Source organism: Oryza brachyantha, chromosome 9 (genome assembly GCF_000231095.2).
Source record: "Oryza brachyantha chromosome 9, ObraRS2, whole genome shotgun sequence".
Lineage (NCBI taxonomy): Eukaryota > Viridiplantae > Streptophyta > Magnoliopsida > Poales > Poaceae > Oryza > Oryza brachyantha.
In genome coordinates this window covers 4,893,195-4,916,613 of record NC_023171.2, presented here as the reverse complement: position 1 = coordinate 4,916,613, position 23,419 = coordinate 4,893,195, and the positions used below count along the sequence as shown (strand labels likewise).

The following is a 23,419-nucleotide window of genomic DNA, read 5'->3' as shown; positions in this document are numbered from 1 at the left end:
AAAAATACACTATTTACAGTGGGCAAACGAACAGTCATAGAAGCATTCTACACCAACACTACTGTATACCAACTGATAATATATCATATATAGCTCTTACAGTGCCTAACGGTGAGCCTGTTCAACATCATGTGTCCATATTATTAATTTGACATCTGCATACCATGGTACATGAGACATATCAATATTTGTTCTACGCATGATACAATTAATTATCATTTAAAAATAGCAACATGTCACATAGAGTCTAATGAATAAGTCATATTACTCATTGATTAACAATAAGCTATGTATTTCCAGGAACGTAATAGCATTTTTATTATATAAAGTTATACACACAATATATTTCAAGGAATAGAACGATATTTTATTCTATAATATTTATACACATAATATGTAATTCAGTCATCTCTCCCTATAGTATATTACTAAGATAGATGCGCCTATGAATACATTTTGCATTGGTCTAATGTGAGATTTTTCTTTGTAAAGATGATTTGGATGTACACCACAGCCAATCATCTAATATAATATAATATAATATAATATAATATAATATAATATAATATAATATAATATAATATAATATAATATAATATATATATATAAAGCCTATATCCTACTGCCAGGTGTAGTGACTCACTTCACGTCTAAGGTGCAGAAACACCTCTATACATATTTCTTCCCTCTTCCAACAAAAAGTACAAGGTTGATTTAATAGTTATGAAAATATTTTTCATCATGAACATACATGGAGTATCTACACCTCCTGGTAGTAAGATCTAATTTTCATATATATACATATATATATATATATATATGACATAATAAACTTATAAATTTGGGATTTTAATTGCAAATGTAACTATCGCTGCCACTCCTACGACCCATATAAGCCGTAAACGATAAGGAGCATCAATTAGCTGATAACTGCAAAGACTAAATTTTCCCATGGGGCGACACAACTTAACTTGCCTATGCAGTTGCAAAACAGCAAGAAGAGTACATTGTTTATCCTAGAAAAAGGGAAAATCTATGGGTAAATTTGAAAATTTCAACTGTTATCTGCACTGTCTTAGATTTGAGTTCCAAAAAAACTATAAGGAAACATTGATTCACACTATACTCTCAATGGTATGAACTTGCAACAAGTGTTCCTTACATGTAAAACCACAAAATGGTGCAATGCTAATTGCTGTATCAACCTGCAGAAGAATATTTCCCTTTGTTTTCTTTTGATCAACTTCATGGAGGTTAGAATTTCTTCACTTGGACAGTCGCGCCTTGTTTCGCGCTAGATTTAAGCATGGCTTCTAGAACGGCGACATCACGAGCGCCTTCGACATAGGAACTGCGGGGTTCAGCCTTGTGATCCCCATCCTGCATGACCAAGCAGTCAGAGCAAGTCAGCAGGTGTGCGTCAAAATCCTAGCATGTTGTAATAATTGAATGGAATACAGACAAAATATGCACTGATTATTTACAAGGTTTTTTATAAGTTGCATTTGGCACAAGGACAAGGTTAGAGATGTTCTACGGATGTACTATAAAATCATTCAACACTAATTATAAGTTTTAAGAGGCAAGTCACACAATGCCAACTCTGTGGAGCCTGGACTAAAGGATCTAAATGGAATAACAGTACATGAGCAAGTTGACTGTAAGATATCACAGTAATTCTGTTCTCAAAGAAATCCCAAGATACCAATATCACTGTTGCATGATGCATTGAAGAAAAAAGAAAAATAGAAAATTATCAGTAGTAATAATAATACTTTGTTAGTCTGCACGATGTCATGAACAAAAGCCTTCAGTTCTTCATTCACGCCACAGAATGGATAAAATGTCGTCTGGCACTGCGCATTTTCACTGAAGAATAAAACCTGAAATGCATAACGTGGTTCATACTTAAGATGTGCATTTCTGCTTCAGGAGCATCTTGCTTGAACAGACATAATTGTTTTTTGAAAATTAAAATTCACTGCATTAATATTGCTCATAAATGACAGTAAGTTGTGGATCTTAGGAAGAGAGGTTTTACCTGGTACCCATGCTTCCCACCAGCAATTCCACGTTCTATTTGCACTGTTCCTTTAGTTCCATCCACCCGCCATAATATCTATAAACATCAAAACAACACCAAACATGGGAAGAGAATATAATGGTGTTAACTTTTCTCCTAGAAATTGAAGATAATAGCATTTTGTCTTTTCTATAAAACTTGTCAAACAATGTTAAAAGTTAACCTTGGGTGATCTTGAGTTGATCGCAAAAACAAAGACCCCAGCACATCCATTTTCTAGTTGGCTGCGTCAACACATCACAGTTCTTTAAGATATGAAAACTTCTAATCACAAAATCCACTTGGTATTAAGAAACTTACAAAAGGGAACATATGTTATCAGGTGGTGGTAAAGCCTTGTCCACATGACGGGAGATAGATGATACAGTTGCTATTTCTGAACCAACAAGCTGTTAAAGAAAGAGCTCATCATCTTCTAAAAAGTAAGGAGTGAAAAATAGATAGGTGCATTCATGATCCTAAGCAGCAATTTATTATAAAAAAAAAATCAGCGTTAACTGGCTATAGCACTTTAGCTATGAGGATTGATACGTTGTTTTGGTGTCCTTTGACTGTTTTAGCTAGCAATCTTTTGTGTGTTGTGTGTTAATTTTTATTTCAATATTCATGAAAAGTCACAGAAAACTGCAACCTCATGCGGTCCAGACATCCCACCTTTAAGCCTAAAAGTGTCTCTTCGAAGAAAAAGGAAATCACTAACTGGTAGGTAGCAAAGCCAGGATCCTAGGTTTGAAATCTTTTACTGTATGTAAAACATCAATTTCATAACTAGACGACTTGGCAAGACACTTGTATGCATGAATTAGTCTCCACATGTCATCAATGGCGCACTCAACTAGCAAATTTCAGCTAATTTATATGTTAATATAAACACTTGTGTATTCTAAGATTATATTTCCTACAGTCCTATGTCGATGTAGATTGTAGAGTGTCAAATCCTCATAACATAATAATATTTGTTAATTCCAGTGTTACAGACATTAACATAAGCCATAACTGGTCCGCTAATCCAAAAATAACATGACTAACATACCATTCTTAGTCCTGCAATGAAATGTACACCCATATCCAGTATAAAACCACCCTGCAATTTCAAGTTATCAGATTAAGGAGAAATAACACAAGTCTCAAGTCCATTACACTGTAATGTTAACAAAAAAGACATAAATCATTGATTTGCAGCGACTACTCATTTGCACAAATCAACAGAAAGTAATTGACCAAAATATAGTTGCAAAGGAAAGCTGAAAATGTCTGAATACTTCAGGTGCTGCAGAAGATGAATGACCTAGTTATTGCAATCAATCGGAAGGAAATTGCAGTTCAAACTGAAAATAAAGATCCAAAAGTTAACAATGTATGCTGGCAGCTCCTCATGTATTTGAATTATCTGTTATGTGCAGGCATTCATTGGCAGGGAAGATAGCCAGGCAGCATCATCCATGGTTCTTAAGGCACTAAGGCAACGCGCCAGTGCTCAATTGCTTAGGCGACGCCTTACACACAAGAGCACAAGAGGAAGATCAGAGATCTAAGAAGCAAAGCAAAGAGGAGGGGAGAGGAAGAACAGGGAGAAGGGGAGAGGAAGAGCAGAGGATTGGAGAAGAGGTAGAGTAGAGATCCAAGAGACGGAGCACAGAGGAGAGGAAGAACATGGGTAAGGGAAGAGGAAGAGAAGAGAGGATTGGAGAAGCTGAGCGATGGGATGCTTTGCCTTGCCCAGCCACTCAGACACCTAGGCGACACTTTTAAAACCAAGGCTTTGGCTTGATTGGGATGAGAGGAGACTATAGGTTGGGGAAAGAAACTTGAGGAAACTTGAGTAATTCTGATTCATCACCCCCTGAAATTGGACAAACTCCCATCCTTATATAGATGGCAAGACTTAACTTCTAAAATAGAAACTAATCAAATCTTATATTCAACTCTAACCGATGCGACAGGAATGAATGATACAGTGCCGAGGGTACTGTTCATCCAGCTTGAACCAGGTTACCCATGGGCTGCATGGCCTATAGGCCCAATGCTCATAACATTATCTATGTAAAAAGGCAAGGCGAAATTTTGCAGAGGTATAGAAATAGGTAAAAATATTTGTTGACCAGAAAGATAAATTATTCAACTGACAATGATAAAACACCAATCAAATTACTAAAATATTGTACTACCTTCCTTAGGATAAGAGAACATTGAGTGACAAGATGTGCATAGGAACTTAAGTTTTGGTAATAATCCAAAATATTATTATTTGGTAAACCTATTGAATAATTAGTATAACCCAAAGAGCTATGCATTATCCATATGTGCTGTTTTTGCAAATTTAAACTTGAAACATTCGTAACCAGCATCTAGTACCAAACCTGTAGCATCAAGTTTTGAAGCGAAATGATGGGCATAGTATGAAAACATGCCGATAAAGCTTATCAAACAATTCATACCACAAAATTTCTTCTCCAGGAGCTATTGAAGTATGGATTTGAACTGTTCATTGATCCCTCAACAATAACTTGGATGTTCATCATATCACCAATATCATTCATCAACTTTCTTGACTGAAGATAAGAGTCTTGAGGTTACCAATGTAATCTAGAAAGAAAAAAAAAAACAAATCATAAGATTGAGAAGAGAATGCTTACCTCCACAAATGCAGGTTCAAATCTGTAGTTTTCTGCCAGAGCCCAAATTGGTCTATATGGGGGTTGGTTTGGAAATGAATTGTAAACTGACAATGCTGTTTCTGCTTCCATTGTAGCTGAATTTTTACGAGAAAGATGGTCACTTATACATTCACCTGCTAATTGTGAATTTGTGATTCTCTCACAAGATAAAGAAACAAACAAATTGAAGAACTTACATCCAGAAGCAGGTTTCTCTTCAAGCCATACGACAAACATATTATGCAAACATGTGATGAGCAAATTAGAAAATCCAAATAAACAAGAACTTGTACTAAGAGAAGTAAATCCTATCTATTTTGTGTACAACTCCTCTAGCACAATATATTTTATTTTACCTTGGATCACATGCTTTCCTGCCTTGAGCATTTTTAAGGAGAGCTCAACCTGCATATTTCCAAGTTCCAACAACTTGTGAGAAATTCCTGCTCGAAGGCTAGGTGTATTTTCTGGCACCATGGTCATAGAGGTGAAATAATTAATGCAAGGGAACATTTAGTGAAACACTGAACTATGGGCTATTAAAAGAAAAACGACCAAAATAAAATAATAGAAGTGCATGTACATGTGACTGTTTGGGGGGTCATGAACGATAATCTGAGATTCCAGTTTTATAAAGGTGATCTGGGAGTAAATGGCAAAGGCATAATAGTTCGGCACAACAGTTAGTAAGTCAGAGGTTACAAGATTCAATTCTTCAATTGAAAGTGAAGATCCTACAGCACTTATAAGGACAGTGCACCTTCTTTTCTTAGCTAAATTTGTGTTTTAAGTATATTATATTATAGTTCTCTCTTATGCCAAATTTGTGATATGAATTAGATCATACTTCTTTCTTTTCTGTCCGAACTATTCTGAAGTAATTGGCACTGTTGAAAATAAAGAAGGATACACTTTGCTGCTGCTGAAAAAAAAAGAGGGAAATACTACTGTAGCTGGCAACATAGCAAGCTTCTGCAGATTCGCTTTGTTTCTTGGCATGTTTACACACTTGATGACTTCAGTATCAATCTACGGCCAAATGAATTGACCAAGCTTAACAGCTTGCAGTCAGAACCAAAAACAGCACGGCTTGAACCGAATTCCTATAGCAGTTAGTTACTGATGTAGGATCGAACTGAACCGTGCATAGCTAGCTGTCGTAATGCAGGAAGCAAGTCAATCAGCAGCAATGGTTGAAGAAGCCGGACCTGCACTTGCCCCGCAAGAACCACGGCGACGGCGGAGATAGAAGCGTCCTCCATGATCTCCGCCAGCCCCGCGTCGCCCCATCTGCACTCGATCTCGGGCGCGAAGTCCCGGGCGAGCTCCGCCGCGGCCTCCGCGGATTCCTGCAACAGGCGGCGGCGCCGGGAATGGTGAGGTGAGGTCCGGCCACCGGAGAGCGAGAAGAGGCAGGGAGAGGCGGTGCGGTGAGCCGGTGACCTGGGTGCGGCTCCAGATGGCCCTGAGGAGGACGAGGTGGGCGATCTCGCGGAGCCTGGGGATGTACTGGGTGCGGGCGAAGGTGCCGGCGCCGAGCACCGCAATCCGGGGAAGCCCGTCGGCGGCCATTGCAGACTGTGGCGCCAGATCTGATGATGATTGTCTCACTCCTTGCGTCGGGTTTACTTAAAAGGAAGCAAATTTTCACTCCTTCGTGATCGTATTTTAAACTGTAAAAATTACACGGATACCAAAGTTTATTGTGTAATTTTAAAGTACTTGAATAGACACTAAGAGGTACCCCTTTCTAAGAGCATCCTCAACAACTCATCTACTCCATCCTTATCCTGAAAATAGAGAATAAAGACTACAAATTAAGCTCCAATAGAATGATCATTCTATCATCTATTTTTAGATGTCATTCTGTTAGGAGAGAGAACCTTCATATTTGGATGATCACTCTTCATCCTCCAAAAAATATAAAGAATGTCGTATATGGATGATCTAGTGGAGTACAAAGAGATATTAGGATGAAACTAGTTTAGATAATCATCCAAATAAAGATATGGATAACCAAATTTAGATAAGCTACTAAGGATGCTCTAAAGGACTATAAAATTACTTAAATTAAAACAAATTTGTTTCAAGATACCTTCTATTTTGAGACAAAATGTGTGGGTTCCTAAATTCACGGGGAACCCACGTTTAAGCTTATATTATTTATTTGGCTAATATATTTATGCACAGCCGTTGTGAGAAAAAAAAATGCAATTACTTATCAGTGACCACGCCTGTTTGGAACAATAAATGAACATCTCAAGAGCAGCTTGTGCATTACCACTCGAGCATACAAAGGTAAAATTTGACATTTTAGAAAACAAAAGGCTGTTATCATCTTTAATGAAGCCTTCATCATCTGCTTAAAAAAACTGTCCTAAAGTGAACACAATATGCAAGCATACCCTGGATCTAAACCACTTTAACACATTATTATGTATAGGTTACAAAGCTACAATCATACCAAACATACCAGGGAAATGCTGTCCTTCAACACAGAGATACACACACGCTAGTTCTTTATACCTAAAATGAATGGTTAGAAGTGTAGAATTTCTATATGTTGAAGAAAACTATAGATGAAGATCTCCATGAATGCAACATACATGCATATCATGGACTAAACTACTTCCCTAAAAATCACCTGCAGTCATGACTGCTGAATCGGCGAAAGGTTCATAATGTTAATCAATCTGGCAACAGATGGACATGTAAGTTACAGTCTCAAGGAATAAATCTAAACACGAAAACAGGGCTCTGGAAGTCAGTAAACTTGTAAGATCCTTCAAGGGAGTTCAAAAAGAATGCTTCTCGAGGCTCCTCGCTTACTCCACTCTGCATGGCGTACTCCAATGCCATTTCATAATCAACCTGTTGTTATTAAAACCATAAAAAATGAGTGTAACAACAAAATTTAAAAACTGCAGATGGTAGAACATTTTTTGGACCTAGTTTCTATCAGGGCTCGGGGCTTATCCTATTTGCAATTTGAAAGGGAATTAACCATTGGAATGCCATCAGGGTTCTAGGATTTGGACCATTGAGATGGCACGATGTATTTCAGAAATAATGTTCGTTTTGAACCAAATGTCTCAGACAGAGCAATGCTGCTAGTTCGCAAAAGAAAGGTGAAAGACTACACTACTACAGGCCTTGCTATTGTCCAGACAGAACAAGACATGCTCTGCTATTTGACAATAAATTAAAACATGGGGTATTGCTCTGCATTTTTTTCAGAGATAATTTTCCTTACCTGTTCAACATGCTGTGTTAAGCAATCCCTAAAAGTCATCTCTGTAACCTCCTCAGAATTTACTTTCTCAAGGAGTTCCTCATCTTCCCTGTCATAACGTGGCCTCTTTGGGGGAGATCCATCTGCAATTTCTCCCAGCGTCTCCATTATTGCCCTCGCAACATCAGGAATGTATCTGCAAATGGAAAACAGACCACATAAAATATATCATAAACATAGTGTTTCATGTCAATGTTATAAAGCATGCAACATTAATATGCCCATACATAAATCTTTGAATAATCATGATTGTTGCCACGGCAGAAACACACATGCAGATCCCAAAAAATCTAGCCTAATACTGGCAAGGTCACAGAAACCCCACCCACACCCACCCACCCCACTGTGCATTGAGCCTGGTCTCATTGATGCCACCAAGTATTACCCAACATCAACAATGCAACGTGCCTTTAAGCAAATTTACAGATTCAGATCAACATCAAAATACCAACAGTTTGAACCCATGCTAAGAATAGCCATTACCATATTTCAAACATTTCAGCATGATATATGGGTGGATAAATCACCTGTTCAGATTCCTTTTCCTGTCCTGCCGTTCACGAGCCTGTAGTTTCTTTACTATCTTTGACTTCAGTTGAATACAACACTGCTTAAGGGCTGACTGAAGGGGCAAAAGGATCATTATTACATGACTTCACAGAGAATAAATATGCTATATTTGGATCTACCTGAACAGCAGATGATATCTCGGTTATGTCATCCCCAATGTACTCCTTTCCGGTTCCTTTAAAAGGTATCTTCGTACTTACAATACTAACAAAGACACCAATCTTGTCTTGCTGTTGATTTATTTTGTAGCTGCTCCAACTAAGTGACAAGAAAAGACAAGAGTTATAAAAGAGAACCAACATCTGTAACTACACTTGAAGTGAATCTGTTGTTACACAAGAAACCTTACTTGATTCTTTTTAAAGCAGTTCTTGTGATGACATCAGCACCTTGTTCAAAGAGAAGTGGGATTCGGTTTGCATATCTAAAAATGTTTAGACCCTGAATACAACAAATATGAGAATTCTAATCATTGGTATGCTTGTCAGCAAGGGAAATGCAGGACATACAAATGCAATCCCTCATAATTGGGACACGGTGCATGATATTAACAAAAATAATAGGTTTTCTCATATGACCGAATATTCATCAACTGGATCAGTAAAAAGGAACTCTGGAGATACATTAGAAATGCAGGTAACTTTAACTGTCTAACCTGAGCCACCCAGATTTCAGATAATAGCCAAGAATGAATTTTCTCATGCTTACATTTTCAAGGCAGTTGAATTTGGTTAATGCCTTCGAAACCCCAAAAAAATTGTTTGTTGCTCACTGCAACATCACACCATTGTAAATTTATTTTTTCATTCCAAAGTGGTCTTTCTTTTTTTTCATTCTGAAAGAATTTTCATTATTTCATAAATACCAGACCCTTCAAGAAGTTTAGTCCAATATAAAATTGGTTAGAGAGGCTAATCCAGATATTTAACTTCAAAATTTGAGTACAACATAAGAGACAAATAGAAAATGATTGCTCAAGTACTCTTAGAAGAGAATTGAGCAGTCATATAATCATATATGCCAACAGATTCGTACACTAGTCTTGAGCTACCTGGGATGGACTACTTCATTTTTCATGAATGTGTCATGCATGGCATGTAGTTGCTAACAAGGAGATGAATAAGTGTGTCAAGGGCGTCGAGGTCATAGGTGACGGGACCACGACTATGCAGTTTGTAGCCTCGATGGATAGGTTCGGGGTGAGGTTTTTCCCCTCAGCATCCTATGATGAAGGGGAGGATTAAGGAAAGAAGTGTTTGTTATTGCTTGATTTGATCACCACCATTACAGGGCATAAATAGGTGCTTTCCTCAATATTTGTATATGGAAACTACTAAAATTGAGTCATCGATTGGACGGTAGGGATGAAAACAAAATCGGAAACGGTCGGAAACCACCTTTACCATTTCCGTTTCCATTTTTTTCGGAATCGAAATCGAAATCAGAAACCTCGGATACAAAAACGGAATCGAATATTACCGAATACGGAAATGGCTCGAATTCGAATCGGAGTGGATACGGTAACGGATATTTATCGTATTAAAAAACTCTCAAACCGAGATTTCAATTTTTTTTCGAAAACAGTAGATCAAATTTCAAACATTAGCAACTAACCACGACATTTTTTACCATTACAACCAAGTTCATAAGTCACTTTGTTAATGATTGTCTAAATACCAAACAAAGGCTATAATTTACAAATTATTATAGTAAATACAAATCACGCAGATTATTATAAAAGTTCACATATCATATTATAGAAGTTCACATATGATATTATAAAATAAAATATGTGTCATACAAGTTGATACAAAGTAAAGTGATTTTATATGTTTTTTGATTAAGAACTTAAGGCAAACTTGCTGAAGTGGGCTGGGCCATTTTGGTTGATATTGTGAATTTATGTCATATAGGCCTGCAAAAAAATTCCGGAAAATATTCCGGAAAGTTTCCGAGAAAAATTCCGGAAAAATTCCGACCGATTCCGATTTCCGACGGATGGTGCCCTTACCCGGATAGTGCCCTTACCGTATCCGTTTCCGTTTCCGAGAAAAAATTCCAAATCCGTTTCCGTTTCCGATAAATTCCGAAAAAATTCCAACCGACGATTTCTGTTTCCGAAAACTGGTCCGGAATCCGGAAAGATTCCGAACCGTTTTCATTCCTATTGGACGGTCCTTCCCTCCAGTGCCCTAATCACGCACACGATGGCGTGGATGGCGCATCCATGGCATGGGTCCGCCGTGAGTAGTGGCACCCCCACATGACATCTCTCCCCCCTTGAAGAGAAGCTCATCTTGAGCTAGAAAGAAGGATGGCGGGCAAGGAAATTTTCGACGTCCTCTCAGGTCGCTGACGACACCGACTAGCCCTTCCATTGGATGATGACCTAGCGAACACCCCAAAGAAATCGAGCTCGGACGGCGCGCTCAGATTCGGGGACGGCAGCACCGTTGTGGATGACAGGTACTGGCGGAGGAGCATCGGGTGGCATGCCGACGTACTTCTTGAGCAGGCCGACATATAAGACGTCATGTAGGCACGCTCGGGGAGGCAGGGCATAGCGACGTTGTTGATAAGCTTCATGCTGCGGTAGTGACCGTAGTAGCGCGGTTGGAGTTTCCCTTTGGTTGTCATCAGGGATGCTAGCGTGCAGTGGCAGAGGCACAACAACACCTAGTCACCGACGGCATAGGAGACCTCGCGATGGTGTTTGTCATAGCGGTGCATCTCTGTGCTTGCTCCACGTGGTAGTGGACGTCCACCAAGAATTCATCCCTCTCCACCATGGTCTTGGCTACGGCGGCCACCCGTGTTTTCCTAGTTTGTAGGAGAGAATGGTTGGAGGTCGACTGTAGACCTCCCGGAAGGGAGTGTCCTGGAGTGAGGATTGGTAGGCGGTGTTGTAGACGTACTCAGCACCCTATGTTCAAGCGAGGTTTTTCCCCTCAACACCCTGTGTTGAAGAAGGGGAAGATTAAGGAAAGAACTGTTTGTTATTGCTTGATTTGATCACCACCATTGCAGGGGATAAATAGGTTCTTTCCTAAACATTTGTATATGGAAACTACTAAAATTGAGGCATAGATTGGGCGGTCCTTCCTTCCAACGCCCTGATCTCACACGCTATGGCATGCCTGGCGCATCCCTGGCGTGGGTCCGCCGTGAGTAGTGGCGCCCCCACATGACAATGTGCTTGTAGTGAGTATATATTTCCAAGTAGATGTCGTGTCAGCAAAGAGGACATGAGGAGAGAGAGGGATGATGGAGGACAACTATTTTCCAATTCATTATGATGTATGTACAACTAACAAGGTGGCGATTAAATGCTTGCATGTGAGTAAACTTGTCCAAATAGATCCCATGTCAACAAGGCGGATTCTTACTGCCATGGGAGTTGAGGGATGTCAACCACTGGGTTTTGCAATTAGGTGTTGGAATCCAAACTTTAACAATAAAGGTGGGTAAATGGATTATCCTAAAATGCATAATGTTTCTCTTACATGTTTAACATCTTTTCCACCTATGCTTATTCCAGCTTCAACAATGAACGGATGCCCTTCAAATACCTGTGGGCTAGAGAACAGCAATGTGTCATAGGGTATTCAACATGTAGTCAACAGTTCAAAACACATTGTATAGTCAAATGCTGTACCTGCTTGCATGTGTAGCAACAAGATCAGGGTGCAACTCTTTTATGATACCTAGACGTAAATTGTATTCACCTGCAGGACTAAGACACTACAGAATTGGGGTTGGTTTTTATTTGTGAAAGAAGTAGGAAATAAACAGCTGATATACAAATCAGGGTGGCAAGGGTACATACGTTGCCACTGGGATCATCAAACTTAGCCTGCCGAAATAATTGGTGTATCCGAACTAATTGCTGTGATGTAAGGCTCTTAACTGTCATCTTTGCATTGAAATCAGGCCCCATCTCCCCTGTTTATTTGAAAATATGTAATATGAAAAAATAGAAGTAATAACACAGACAGCAGGTTTAGGTAAAAAACAAAAGAACGCAATGGATATGGATTTTCAGGCCACTAACTAGGTTCCAAATAGCATGTATGGTTTCAGCATACAATCATGTATATTGCAATAGAAAAAAAAAATGAAACACGAGTCACTTAATAAGTTGATATGTTTATAAAGAAAGATAAACATGAACTTGCCACTTGCCAGAGGCAATTTACACCACAATCATTAAATAATGTATATTGTTGTCAAAGAAGCTATATTACTTAAGCTATCAATTTTCACCAACTAACCCAAAATCCACACTGTATATCATGCATCTCACCAATTAAACGTTCAGCATGTGATTTGCTAATATTCACAAACTCATGTTGGAGGAACTGCAAAAGGTTTTGTTTTGTAGTCTCTGAGATTAAGCGCTTTATCAAAAGTAAATCAACAGCAGACGGATGATGCTTTGTTTGAAGAGGAATGGGAGGCATAACATCTGTCCTTCGTGCAAATTGTATTGTCAAATTTTTGCTGCGAAACCAAAGCCATAACAAAAGGAATTAGAGGATCATCAATTTTGTAGAACTTAAAATACCATAGGAGAAGATGCATACTCAGCTGAATCTGAGAGAAATCTAAAAAGGAATTGAGCGTATGGTGTGATGACAGCCATCTGCCGCATGTAATGTAGTATCTTCGACTGCAAAATACAAATTGTGATTTTCTCCACACAGTAGTTCATAATGCAATTTCAGAAAAGAAAAAGAAATTGTGACTCTCACACGGTGAGTTGTCCAATTTCCCTCAATTATAACTTGAAGCTCTGCTCCATGCCAGCGGTCTTTATTCTCCCTTTTCTCATGTAAATGAACATGAGGGACATTCCTAAATTGTGGGATTTCAATGTTAGTCATGATAAACTGTATATGTTTACAATATAGTAAAAGGTATTTGACTATTGACCAACCAATCAGCTCCTGTGCTGAGTGGAGGGAGGACTCGATAAGATGTACTTACTTATGAATATCAATATCAAGGCGACAAAATGAAATAAAATTCTGGCCTTTCATCGATGACTTGATCTCAATAGGAAGGCTGGTGCTCATCTTTGACCATATAAGTGCCTGTTTAATTAATCGATTAATTCACATTAAATGCACTGGAATTCACAAATGAACTGCAATAAAACTAAAGTGGACAGAAAGAAATCCATTAAAGAACCATAACTGCAATTCTGCAAATATGGTTACAACTACTGAGTAACAGAACAAAAAAAATCATCACAGTGTTGGACTGTTAGTTGCACACCCTTTCTCCAGTCAGCTTCCTACAGCTATCTATGCTACAGGCAAGATTTACCTAAGGCCTAAGTATCATAATACATGGTAGAGCTTAAAGTAAATATTTATTTTTCGTCTTTGTGACCAATGTTGTCATGGCACTCCCACAAGCCCATGACACCAGCCATAATGAGAGTTAGGGGTGGTTTATATTAAACAAATTAGCGTGCATGTCCATACATGGTAAAGAGAACAGGATAGATGATAGATGGGCCAGAGTCCCACTGAGCCCATTCTATATTCAACTTAAGTCCAAAATTCCATCTAAGCAAAACCTCTATAATCATCTTGTGTCCTAGCACTAGCCTGTTCCCCCATGCCTCGACTCCCATGGCAGCACCTCTGCTGCTACTCCAAGAGAATTTAAGTGAACTTCAAAGGCCCACCCCTCCATCTCTCTGTTCCCCACTACGAACTGTATAGGGGACATGGCAGTGGAACATAGGGATGACAGGTGACAGCGGTGGCAGAAAGGAGGAATGGCAATGACTGGAGGGTTTGTGTACTCCAGGTCCTCCAGGAAGCCCTCTAATACTAAATGCTCTCCCACATCCTGTCCTCCCCTCCCCTCCACTCCTAGTCATTGACTAGCCTAACCTAAAGTCCCTAGTGAGTTTCACAATTCACCAGGCTAACATGGTAACGCTAGTAATATTACTGCAAGTCAAACAGTTGCTTCTTACTGTTATCTCTGTATTGGAAACATCATGAAGAATAGCAGACGACAGTCGATGTTTCCATGCAGTATGGCAGGGTGCTCATTTGCACTACCCAACCAATAAAACATTCAGCTATGAACCAAAAAAATGAAAGCATGTCCAAAATTCTATGGAAGGAAGGGATTCCTTTTCTTTTAGAAAACATGGATGCTGTGTATTGTTGTTAAAAGGACAGTTGCCAGAAAATTAGGGTGTAGAAAGCTTAATAGTCTGCAGAAAATTTACCATTTTAGCACCAAGTCCAAATTTTCCACGTGTTTGCCTCAAACCATACTTTGTGCCCGATAATACTGCACCAAATTTAAATAGATTCAGTGATATTGTGCAGCATTTTGATGTCCTTAGTTTAGTAAATTTTTTGTGCTTATCTGTTCCACTATTTTCGATCAAAATCACATTGAAAGCATACCTCTACCAAGCATATTTGGGATATCATCATGTGGCATACCTCGACCATTATCCTGAGTCCACAAAAGCATTTGAGATTGTAAGCTACCAATATAGATTTTCCTAATAAAAACAAAGTCATCATGGAATACCTTGCAAGTCACCCTAAAAAATGCAGCCTCACCCCGACCTTTCCCTCGAGCAGCTGGAGCCTCCTTAACCTTCTTCCCAAGAGCAGCATTTTTGGCTTGTGTTTCTTGGAAGCGTGCTTCTTTGGCAAGGCGTTTCTACATGTTGTGAAAATTATATGGTATATCAGAAGAGAAAAGATGGATGATCCTCATATAGAAAGGTTAAAACAAGAACTTAATCAGTAACAAAATTGTAGGTCATAATATTACCTCACGAGCCTTAGCCGATTCAAAATCATCATAGAGCTCTTCATCAATACGCTCTCGATCAACTAGTCCTATCATTGTGTTAAACTTGCTCTTCGTAATCTCTTCTCTATGAAAGTATAGAAGAAAGGTTTTCAGGGTGATAACCTACATTTCCAGATAAAATTTCCAAAACCATGCCCTTGAATCCTTGACAATAACTTACATTGTGATTTCTATATCAGGGAGCTCGGAGATGGACTCAGCCGAATCAAGGGCATTCTCAACTAGCTCCCGCATCGTCGTGTACAGGGACTTTCCAGGCTGGCCAGCAATTTTTATGTCAGTTGAAACCTTCTAGTTCGATATATACAAGATTTCCTCCTACCACTGATTCATGCTACCCAGCAACAACATCAAGGAACTGATCATTTCTTTTCTCGCGAAATGCATACCAGTGCATTCGCTGTTAGCTATTAAGTACCATTATGCTGAAGCTAGGATCAAACAAATGGGCATGGTCATATACAAATTTAACATTTAAACCATTTAACCTGAGTGGACTAGTGCAGCATCAGTATTAACCATTTCACCCGAGTAATTAGTAGGATATAAACAGCTCACATTGTCAAACCCCGCGATGTTCTTGTTCTCCGCGAAGAACTCGGCGGGCGATTCTGTAGCACAGCACAGGGAAAAAGGGGGGGAAACCTCCCCCAAGAAGAGTCAGACAAACGGATCCAAACCACGAAGAAATTCCTCGAAACAAGCGAAGTTACGGAGGCTGCGCGAGGCCCAGGGCTAACTCTGCTTGAGAAGGCTGCTCTCCTTGGCCGTGGCCGCCGACGCCGCCTTGGAGGGGGCCTTCCCCTTCCCCGCCGCCGCCTTCCCCTTGGCAGCCGCCGACGAAGACGACGCAGGTGCCTTCCTCTTGGTCCCGCGGGGGGCGCCGTCGCCGGCGGCGTCGTCCATGGCGAGGGAGGGGGCGGCGCGGGATCGGAAATTTGAAAGTGGAGGCTAGGGTTTTGGGTTTGGGCGGATTGGAGGGGGAGCGAGCGAGCTCCGATCGATGAGCGGCCGCTCAAAGACGACGAACAAGCGTACTGCTCACAGCCGCTCGGAGGGCTGATCAGGGCGGTCCATCTGTAGATGGACGGTCCGAATAATTCATAGTGGAAAATAAGGAAAACTCCGAAATTTTTTATTAAATAAACCTTTTTAGCAAGTAATTTTATTACTAAACCACCAGGCAATTTTTTTTCCAAAATTAAACCTTTTGGCCATGCCAGTGTTGGTGCCACACCACCAACATTGGCGTGGCAAGCCGTTTCGTCACGTCAATGTTGATGACGTGGCCAAAAGGTTCATACGGTTTAAATATTTTCCACGGAGGTTTAGTAATAAAATTATTTATTAAAAAGGTTTAAAAAATAAAAAAATTCAAAAACTCCTCTACGAGTGAAGTCGTACATTTTATGCAAAGAATGTTGTCTCGTATACGATATGTGTACTGTCAGAGGAGCCACGAGCGCTAGTTGGTCTCTCGTATTATGCTCATCCGTCTTTCCGTGTAAATGAACGACGTTATTGTGTAGAGATATCATTCTCTGCTTTGAAATTGTGGATTTACACATGTCATACTGCGGCCTACAGGTGACGTCCTTTGCATAAGCATAGGACTACCAAATTTTCTTTCCTCTGAGTTGTCCAACTAATCATGGTTGATCATGACTGGTCAGTGTTGATAGCTGGATTATGCACCTCAAGATGATTAGCTCGGTAAAAAAACTTCTAACTAATTCATAATTAATCATAATAAATTGTTTAATTACACCATAGACGACTAGTTTGATAAAATTAACCTTGAGGTCACATGCGAGTTAGGCCTTGGTGTGGGGTTGGGGCTTGACCACCCATTAGATGTGACACATAAATATAGGTCACTTTGCTTGTCTCTCTTTTATTGTGCTTGCTCATAGATCAAGTGGGATGGCCATTTTTTTTCATATATGCCATCACTCCACGACTAGACATGCCAACATGGTGTCACCTCACAAGCCACAGTAACCCGCTAGGCTTCCTCATCAACTGTCGTCCCGTTGTTTAGTTGTCGTGGCTGGCACTCCCTCTTCAACCACAGCCCCTGTCAGTGATGTTGTTAAAGACTACCGCCACTACCATTGAAGATTGTTGATTGAGTCCTCTACCGCTGGTCAAGATTACTCAATTCTTCTCTTTTACCGGTGGTCAAGACAAGTCTGTTTTGATAATCCACATTGTTGTCCCTAATGCTCCCTAGGGCCTGTTTGGGGGAGCTTTAGATTTTGAGAAGCAGCTGCTTGGTAGCCAGCTTCTGAAAATCTGGAAAAGCTCCTAAACCCAGCTTCTCCAGATTCTGGATTCTTAGTTCATTTTCCAGAATCTGTAACTACAGATTCTCAGAAGTTGTGAACTGTTTGGGGTAGCTTCTGGCAGAAGCAGTTTCTAGGGAAAGCTGCAACTGGGAAAAGCTCCCCCAAACAGGCCCCTATAGTCATTCGTGCTAGTTGATGCTCTATTATGTCATCTGCACCGGTTAACTAATTGAACTTGGATTACTGTCATGCAATTTTTTTAAAAAAATTGGATGGAGTTTAGTAATAGGTTACATATAATTAATGCCGCTTTTGTCTAGTTTGGTGTTGCTTGATAAGTTTATTTGTCATCTTATGTATTTCGCTAAATGGTGCTTGCAAATATTGTAATAAGTGGTTATAATTATAATCTAAAAAATTGAACATGTAGATGACTATTAGTCATGTGATTTGTGCCTTATGATTATATTCGACTTTATTATTCGGAAACATACTCAAACCTGTAGTACTCCTCTTGAGCACATGTTAATTTGAAATTTGATGTAGAGTATATGTTTTCCCTCAGCATGTCTATTGCGCCATGAAGAAAAATTCAGCTACCTTTTACCCTAACACCCGAGAAAAAACCTTATTTTACGTGTATTTGTTTTGACATGAAGGTGATTTTTGTAAAAACATCCAATAGGTGAGTAAAAATATCACTAACATGAGTACTAGTAAAATGTGAATCGTTTATGTACTAGTAAAACATTAATCATTTATGCAATATGATTCAAAGTTTTGTTTTAGATTAGTATAAAAAATTGAGGATGAATTACAATCTTTGTGCATTACCTTTCTATTAAAGGAAAGGACATAGGTTTTATTTGGATTGAAGCCAATTTTTTCCTTATTACTAAAACCTTCTTAAGTTTTGGTGTTACCAAAATTGATAGCGTAGGATATATTACTAGAGTGGTTAAAATAAAATTAGTAAGCAAACCAAACATCCATAATTTTGAATTCACCATAATTTTGACAGGACAACTATGGGCTTCAATCCAAATAAGCCTTGATTCTCATCGGACATTTAACTTTTTGCCACTCATAAAAATGGACGATAATATATCTGTCACTCGTTGTCTATGACACGTGGAACTTCATGTGTCTATGACATGTAAGTTCAGTGGCAAATTTGTTATGATCAAATGTAAGAGCGGCAAAAAGTTAATTATTCCGATTCTCAGCCCACTTATATTGTGGTTTTCAAAAACTGGATTTTCAAATTTTGGATGTGGATTTAGATTTCAATATGTATGTGAGGTATAATTATATGATAATTATATACACAATTTATGATATTTATTTAAAATATAAAAATTAGATCCCAGGACCACGGCCCTTTTTTGAGTTTTAGTACAATAATATTTTGATTCTGGCCCACCTCTAAAATCAAGTTGTTTATTTTTTTTTGTTTTTGATTATGAAGGGCATGATTCAAAATCAAAAGAAAAAAATGTACTGTCAAAATCAAGTGTTATACACCTCAATTTTTTTATTTGACATCTTTAATTTTTCGGTCTATGTTTTGACTATTCGTCTTATTCAAAAAGTTTATATATTTATTTGTTATTTTGTTATATTTTTATTACTTAAGTAACTCTAAAAATAACTTATAATTTCACATATTTATAAAAAAGTTTAAATAAGACAACGGTAAAACGTCGATCCAAAAGTCAACATCGTCAAATAAAAAACCTAGAGAGAAATAATTTTGTTACCGGCAAATATGACGATGCATTAAGAACATAATCTAAGCCCCTTAAAAATACATAATATAAATAGAAACTCTAAGCGATGTTATCCCGTACTTATGGAATGAATTAAGGATTCATTAATCTTTCTCCAGGTTTCCTTTCACACGCCGGCGCCGCATACTTCTTCCCACCGACGCGGCCTCCCCGCGCTCGTGCCTCCGAGTCACGAGCGTTGCCTTCCTATGCACCTGCATCGCTCCTCTCTACGACACTATTTTCCTCTCCGTGGAGTTCGCTGCTGGCGCCAATCTCCACCCGTGCTAGAGAGTGCTTCACTACCGCCACCGATCTCCGTTGTTGCTCTTCCCTCCGCCGGCTTCTCTACCACGCCTCCGTGTTATTTCATCGTACGGCGTCGATGATACCAGTTGGTATCATCTAGTACCAATTGATACGAAATAGTTGGTATTACTTGGTTCTATCTACTATCAGTTTAGTAATGAATTGAAACCACCTGGTATCATGTGTTTCTTATGTTTAGTATCAATATGCATGATCAAAATTTTTATATGGTATTATGTATGACATCTATGTGTGGTGGGGTATCACGGCTAGGTAGCGACACGAGAAGCAGTGGAACGAGAAAGGTGCAGTACATGGCGGCACCGAGGCATGAAGGTGCAGCGCATGGCACGGAGGAGGCGCGCGACGTGGCTAGATAGCAGACTACATAACTTGTACCGTTCGTACAGTATTCCGTCCGCTAGCTGGACTCTAATCTAAATAGTGAGAAAGAAAATAATCAATATTTCATCAGTTCTATATTATAAGATTTTATAGATTTGTCTATATTCATATGTGTGCTACACATGTATAAAACAAATATATTGATACATATTTAAATATAGATAAATATAAAATAATTTATAATATAACATGAAGGAAAATACTAATAATTCATCTTGGAGTGCCAAAAATAGAAATTTTTTATTAAAATAAACATTTTTCGCAAGTAATTTTATTATTAAACTATCAGGTAAAATTTTTTTTAAACCCGAACCGTTTGGCCACGCCAGTGTTAGTGGCGTGACAAGACAACGCTGCCACTCATGCTGGTCGGGGGTAGCATGGCGTGGCAAGACTGTCACACCAAGACAATGGTGTGGCAAGCCGTTTCACCAGTCAATGCGGGTGGCATGGTCAAAAGGTTTATACAGTAGAAATATTTTTCCCGAAGATTTAGTAATAAAATTATTTATTAAAAAGGTTTAAAAAATAAAAAAACCCAAAAATATGAGCCTACGTACCTAGCTAGCTGCATTCTATCACCAAACAAACGGTCCGGATAACGTCTTCCTTCCTTCCTTCTCCCTCCGCCTCTCCCACTCCCATGGCGACCACCACCACCACCATCTCCTCCTCCCTCGTAACCCCTCCGCCCACGGCCAGGGCCCTCCACCACCACCACCGCTGCCCCTCCCGCCTCCCTGTCGGGGCTGCGCCGTCCTTGGCCTTGCGGGCGAGGCGCCGCCGCCCGGCGATGGTGGCCGCCTCCTCGTCGCTGCTCGAGGCGCCCGAGGAGGTGGCAGCGCGGAAGCTCTACGTCGGGAACATCCCCAGGACGGTCACCAACGACGAGCTGGCCGCCATGTTCGCCGACCACGGCACCGTCGACCGCGCCGAGGTACTGACCCCCCCGCTCTCTCTCTCTCTGGTTAATCCCATTTCATTCTCTTTTCTTTTTTTTTCCGTTCAATATTTTTGTAGAAATTTACTCAAGTTTTGTTTTGTTTTATAGAAATTTACTCTAATTTAGTTTTTGTTTTGTAGAAATTTGCTGTACTTTATCATCATGTTTTGGGTATTCTAAGCATTGCTCTAGTTCTTGGAGGCCTAAAGCGTATACCTTTATTAGCTTACTGTGTTGGTTTACATCGTTATGGATGACTACAGTTTATCAAAAATGTTCACCCCGAAAAGAGAAACAAAACCATATTGACATGATTTGCTGCTATATTTCATAAGATAAATTGCTCAGGTTGCATTCAGCTATGGTGTGCTTAATGGAGAGCTGAAATTTGACTAGTTAGTAATGTTGCTCTCTGATGTAATTGGGGTTTTCACTGATTGTTTTGGACAGGTTATGTATGACAAGTACACTGGTCGCAGCCGGCGCTTTGGCTTTGTCACGATGAGCACGCCGGAGGAGGCTAACGCCGCAATTGAGAGCCTGAATGAGACTGTGAGATTCAATTTGGAGCATAAATCCTGTTATCATTTGCAATTCTTGTTTGAAGACATGTGTATCTGAGTGATTTGGTTTTTATTAGGAGGTTGGTGGCAGAAAAATTAAAGTTAATGTGACGGAGAGCTTCTTGCCGAACATAGACCGGTCTGCGCCAGAACCAGAGCCTGTATTTGTGGACAGTCAGTACAAGGTTTATGTTGGTAATCTTGCGAAGAGCGTGACCACAGAGATGCTTAAGAACTTCTTCTCTGAAAAGGGACAGGTTCTCAGTGCGACAGTTTCTCGGATTCCTGGAACCTCAAAGTCCAAGGGATATGGCTTTGTCACCTTTTCTTCAGATGAAGAAGTTGAGGCTGCAGTTTCTACTTTCAACGATGCGGTAAGCTTCTTTTGTCTAATTATTACCTATTTACCTTCCAGTGCCCTAGTTTATTCTGCTTATAGCATATCACACTTGCCAATCAAAAAGCATAATGCAGTGTTGTAACTTGATACCTATACCTTCTCTTTCTTTCTTAGGATAATCAAGATTAACTTGATCACTGTTACAAGTTCAGATAAACTAACATCAAATGACCATGTACATTCACTAATAGTGCCATAATGTTTGCCCTGTGCATTTTAGTTCATTTTAATAAACTGGTATTTCATTGAGTGGATTATCACAAAATTGTTCAAACAATTTCTTCTGCATTCCGTATCAAGAGAAGAAAGAAATCTGCTGCATTGTCCAGGCTGTATTAAGATTACAAAGGTTGAATAAATTTGGCTGAATTGTGGTGCCTGAGTGAACTAAATGCATTCTCTTTGATTACCGAACTTGAAAGCCTCCAGCATACCTAAAAATGATTTCTGTATGACTCAGTCTAAAACTTCTTGCATGCTTGTAATTTTTTTGAAACTGAATTTGATTTCAGGAATTGGAAGGGCAGCCAATCCGTGTGAATAAAGCATAGGCATCTAGCAGATATTTCCAAATGGATTGATGACACTTCGGGATCCCTTTGAGGCTAGAGGAACTCTGTGAACACCGACTGAGGGGAACTTTGAGGCTAGATAATTTGTAACGAAGTGGAAGACCTTTGAATGCAATTTCACTCTGCAACTAAACAAATTTTGTATAATAACAGCATATGTGAAGTAATTCGATTGGTGTTCATATAAAGCATATGTTGTTCCAGCAGCACATTTTCTTTGTTTAGTTATGTGTCTTATTTGTTCACCTCAATTAAATAGTATACTTGGCAATAATCTTAGAGATTACTTGTTAGTGTTCCTACTTTCTTATTGAGCTAATATCATTTTTTTTCGAAGAAAAATGATGACTCTGGTTATTATTGCATCACATGGTTCATTTAGGTCTCAGGAATATTCTGTAAAGGCAGCATCATCTGGCATCAATGATCAATCCGTTTAGGATTCACCCCCCTCGTTTCGATTATGCTTATAAACCAAAATTTGAATTTTTAACCTTAAATTTGGAGTTGATTTTGAGTTTTTTCACCGAAGTTTATTTTCAGACTTAGCTTTTAGATCACTAAGTATATGTATATAAAAGTTTAATTTATAAATTACTTTTCATTTGTAAATATGCCGTTTGGCTTTTTCACGGTTTCACTGACTATTGCTTGATGTAAATATGTGATTGATCAAGTACCATTCACAGAAGGCACAACTATACAGTCTC

At 39.2% G+C, this 23,419-nt stretch overlaps 3 protein-coding genes across 4 annotated transcripts; 1 reads left to right on the top strand and 2 right to left on the bottom strand.

Annotated features, from left to right (window-relative positions):
* Window positions 1-892: 892 nt before the first annotated feature.
* Window positions 893-6,359, bottom strand: LOC102722241 (dTDP-3,4-didehydro-2,6-dideoxy-alpha-D-glucose 3-reductase). The gene is made up of 12 exons (XM_006660430.3): window positions 6,184-6,359; window positions 5,949-6,089; window positions 5,097-5,145; window positions 4,938-4,955; window positions 4,720-4,835; window positions 4,522-4,635; window positions 3,117-3,167; window positions 2,384-2,472; window positions 2,247-2,307; window positions 2,042-2,119; window positions 1,776-1,883; window positions 893-1,380 (listed from the first exon to the last, which is right to left on the bottom strand). The coding sequence occupies exons 1-12, from the start codon at window positions 6,310-6,312 to the stop codon at window positions 1,255-1,257; spliced, it is 1,080 nt and encodes a 359-aa protein (XP_006660493.1). The 5' UTR covers window positions 6,313-6,359; the 3' UTR covers window positions 893-1,254.
* Window positions 6,360-7,054: 695 nt separating this feature from the next.
* On the bottom strand, window positions 7,055-16,434 carry LOC102721952 (DNA topoisomerase 6 subunit B). Of its 2 annotated transcripts, XM_006660429.3 has the most exons (19): window positions 16,201-16,434; window positions 16,019-16,071; window positions 15,621-15,718; window positions 15,419-15,524; window positions 15,170-15,304; window positions 15,040-15,091; window positions 14,856-14,920; window positions 13,589-13,695; window positions 13,354-13,456; window positions 13,186-13,271; window positions 12,906-13,102; window positions 12,429-12,544; window positions 12,258-12,343; window positions 12,106-12,178; window positions 8,952-9,043; window positions 8,722-8,860; window positions 8,560-8,654; window positions 7,994-8,168; window positions 7,055-7,611 (listed from the first exon to the last, which is right to left on the bottom strand). In XM_006660429.3, the coding sequence occupies exons 1-19, from the start codon at window positions 16,364-16,366 to the stop codon at window positions 7,465-7,467; spliced, it is 2,091 nt and encodes a 696-aa protein (XP_006660492.1). In that variant the 5' UTR covers window positions 16,367-16,434; the 3' UTR covers window positions 7,055-7,464. The 2 variants fall into 2 exon arrangements, 1 of the variants encoding a protein (XP_006660492.1); XR_001550959.2 differs by lacking the exon at window positions 7,055-7,611 and having other exon boundaries at window positions 8,078-8,168; window positions 8,560-8,650.
* A 4,376-nt stretch (window positions 16,435-20,810) lies between these two features.
* LOC102721671 (30S ribosomal protein 2, chloroplastic) lies at window positions 20,811-22,999 on the top strand. The gene is made up of 4 exons (XM_006660428.3): window positions 20,811-21,168; window positions 21,625-21,726; window positions 21,815-22,111; window positions 22,650-22,999. Exons 1-4 carry the CDS (start codon window positions 20,875-20,877, stop codon window positions 22,686-22,688), a joined length of 732 nt encoding a protein of 243 aa, XP_006660491.1. The 5' UTR covers window positions 20,811-20,874; the 3' UTR covers window positions 22,689-22,999.
* The last annotated feature ends 420 nt before the right edge of the window (window positions 23,000-23,419 follow it).

Coding starts and splice junctions, on each gene's coding strand:
- LOC102722241 (XM_006660430.3), bottom strand. CDS start 6,312: ATGGCCGCCGACGGGCTTCCCCGGATTGCGGTGCTCGGCGCCGGCACC. Junction 3,168..4,521: donor CCTGGAGAAGAAATTTTGTG/GTATGAATTGTT, acceptor TTGAAATTGCAG/GGTGGTTTTATACTGGATAT. Junction 1,381..1,775: donor ACATCGTGCAGACTAACAAA/GTATTATTATTA, acceptor TTGGTCATGCAG/GATGGGGATCACAAGGCTGA.
- LOC102721952 (XM_006660429.3), bottom strand. CDS start 16,366: ATGGACGACGCCGCCGGCGACGGCGCCCCCCGCGGGACCAAGAGGAAG. Junction 15,719..16,018: donor ACATCGCGGGGTTTGACAAT/GTGAGCTGTTTA, acceptor ATTGCTGGCCAG/CCTGGAAAGTCCCTGTACAC. Junction 13,272..13,353: donor GAAATTGGACAACTCACCGT/GTGAGAGTCACA, acceptor TGTATTTTGCAG/TCGAAGATACTACATTACAT.
- LOC102721671 (XM_006660428.3), top strand. CDS start 20,875: ATGGCGACCACCACCACCACCATCTCCTCCTCCCTCGTAACCCCTCCG. Junction 21,727..21,814: donor TTGAGAGCCTGAATGAGACT/GTGAGATTCAAT, acceptor GGTTTTTATTAG/GAGGTTGGTGGCAGAAAAAT. Junction 22,112..22,649: donor TTTCTACTTTCAACGATGCG/GTAAGCTTCTTT, acceptor ATTTGATTTCAG/GAATTGGAAGGGCAGCCAAT.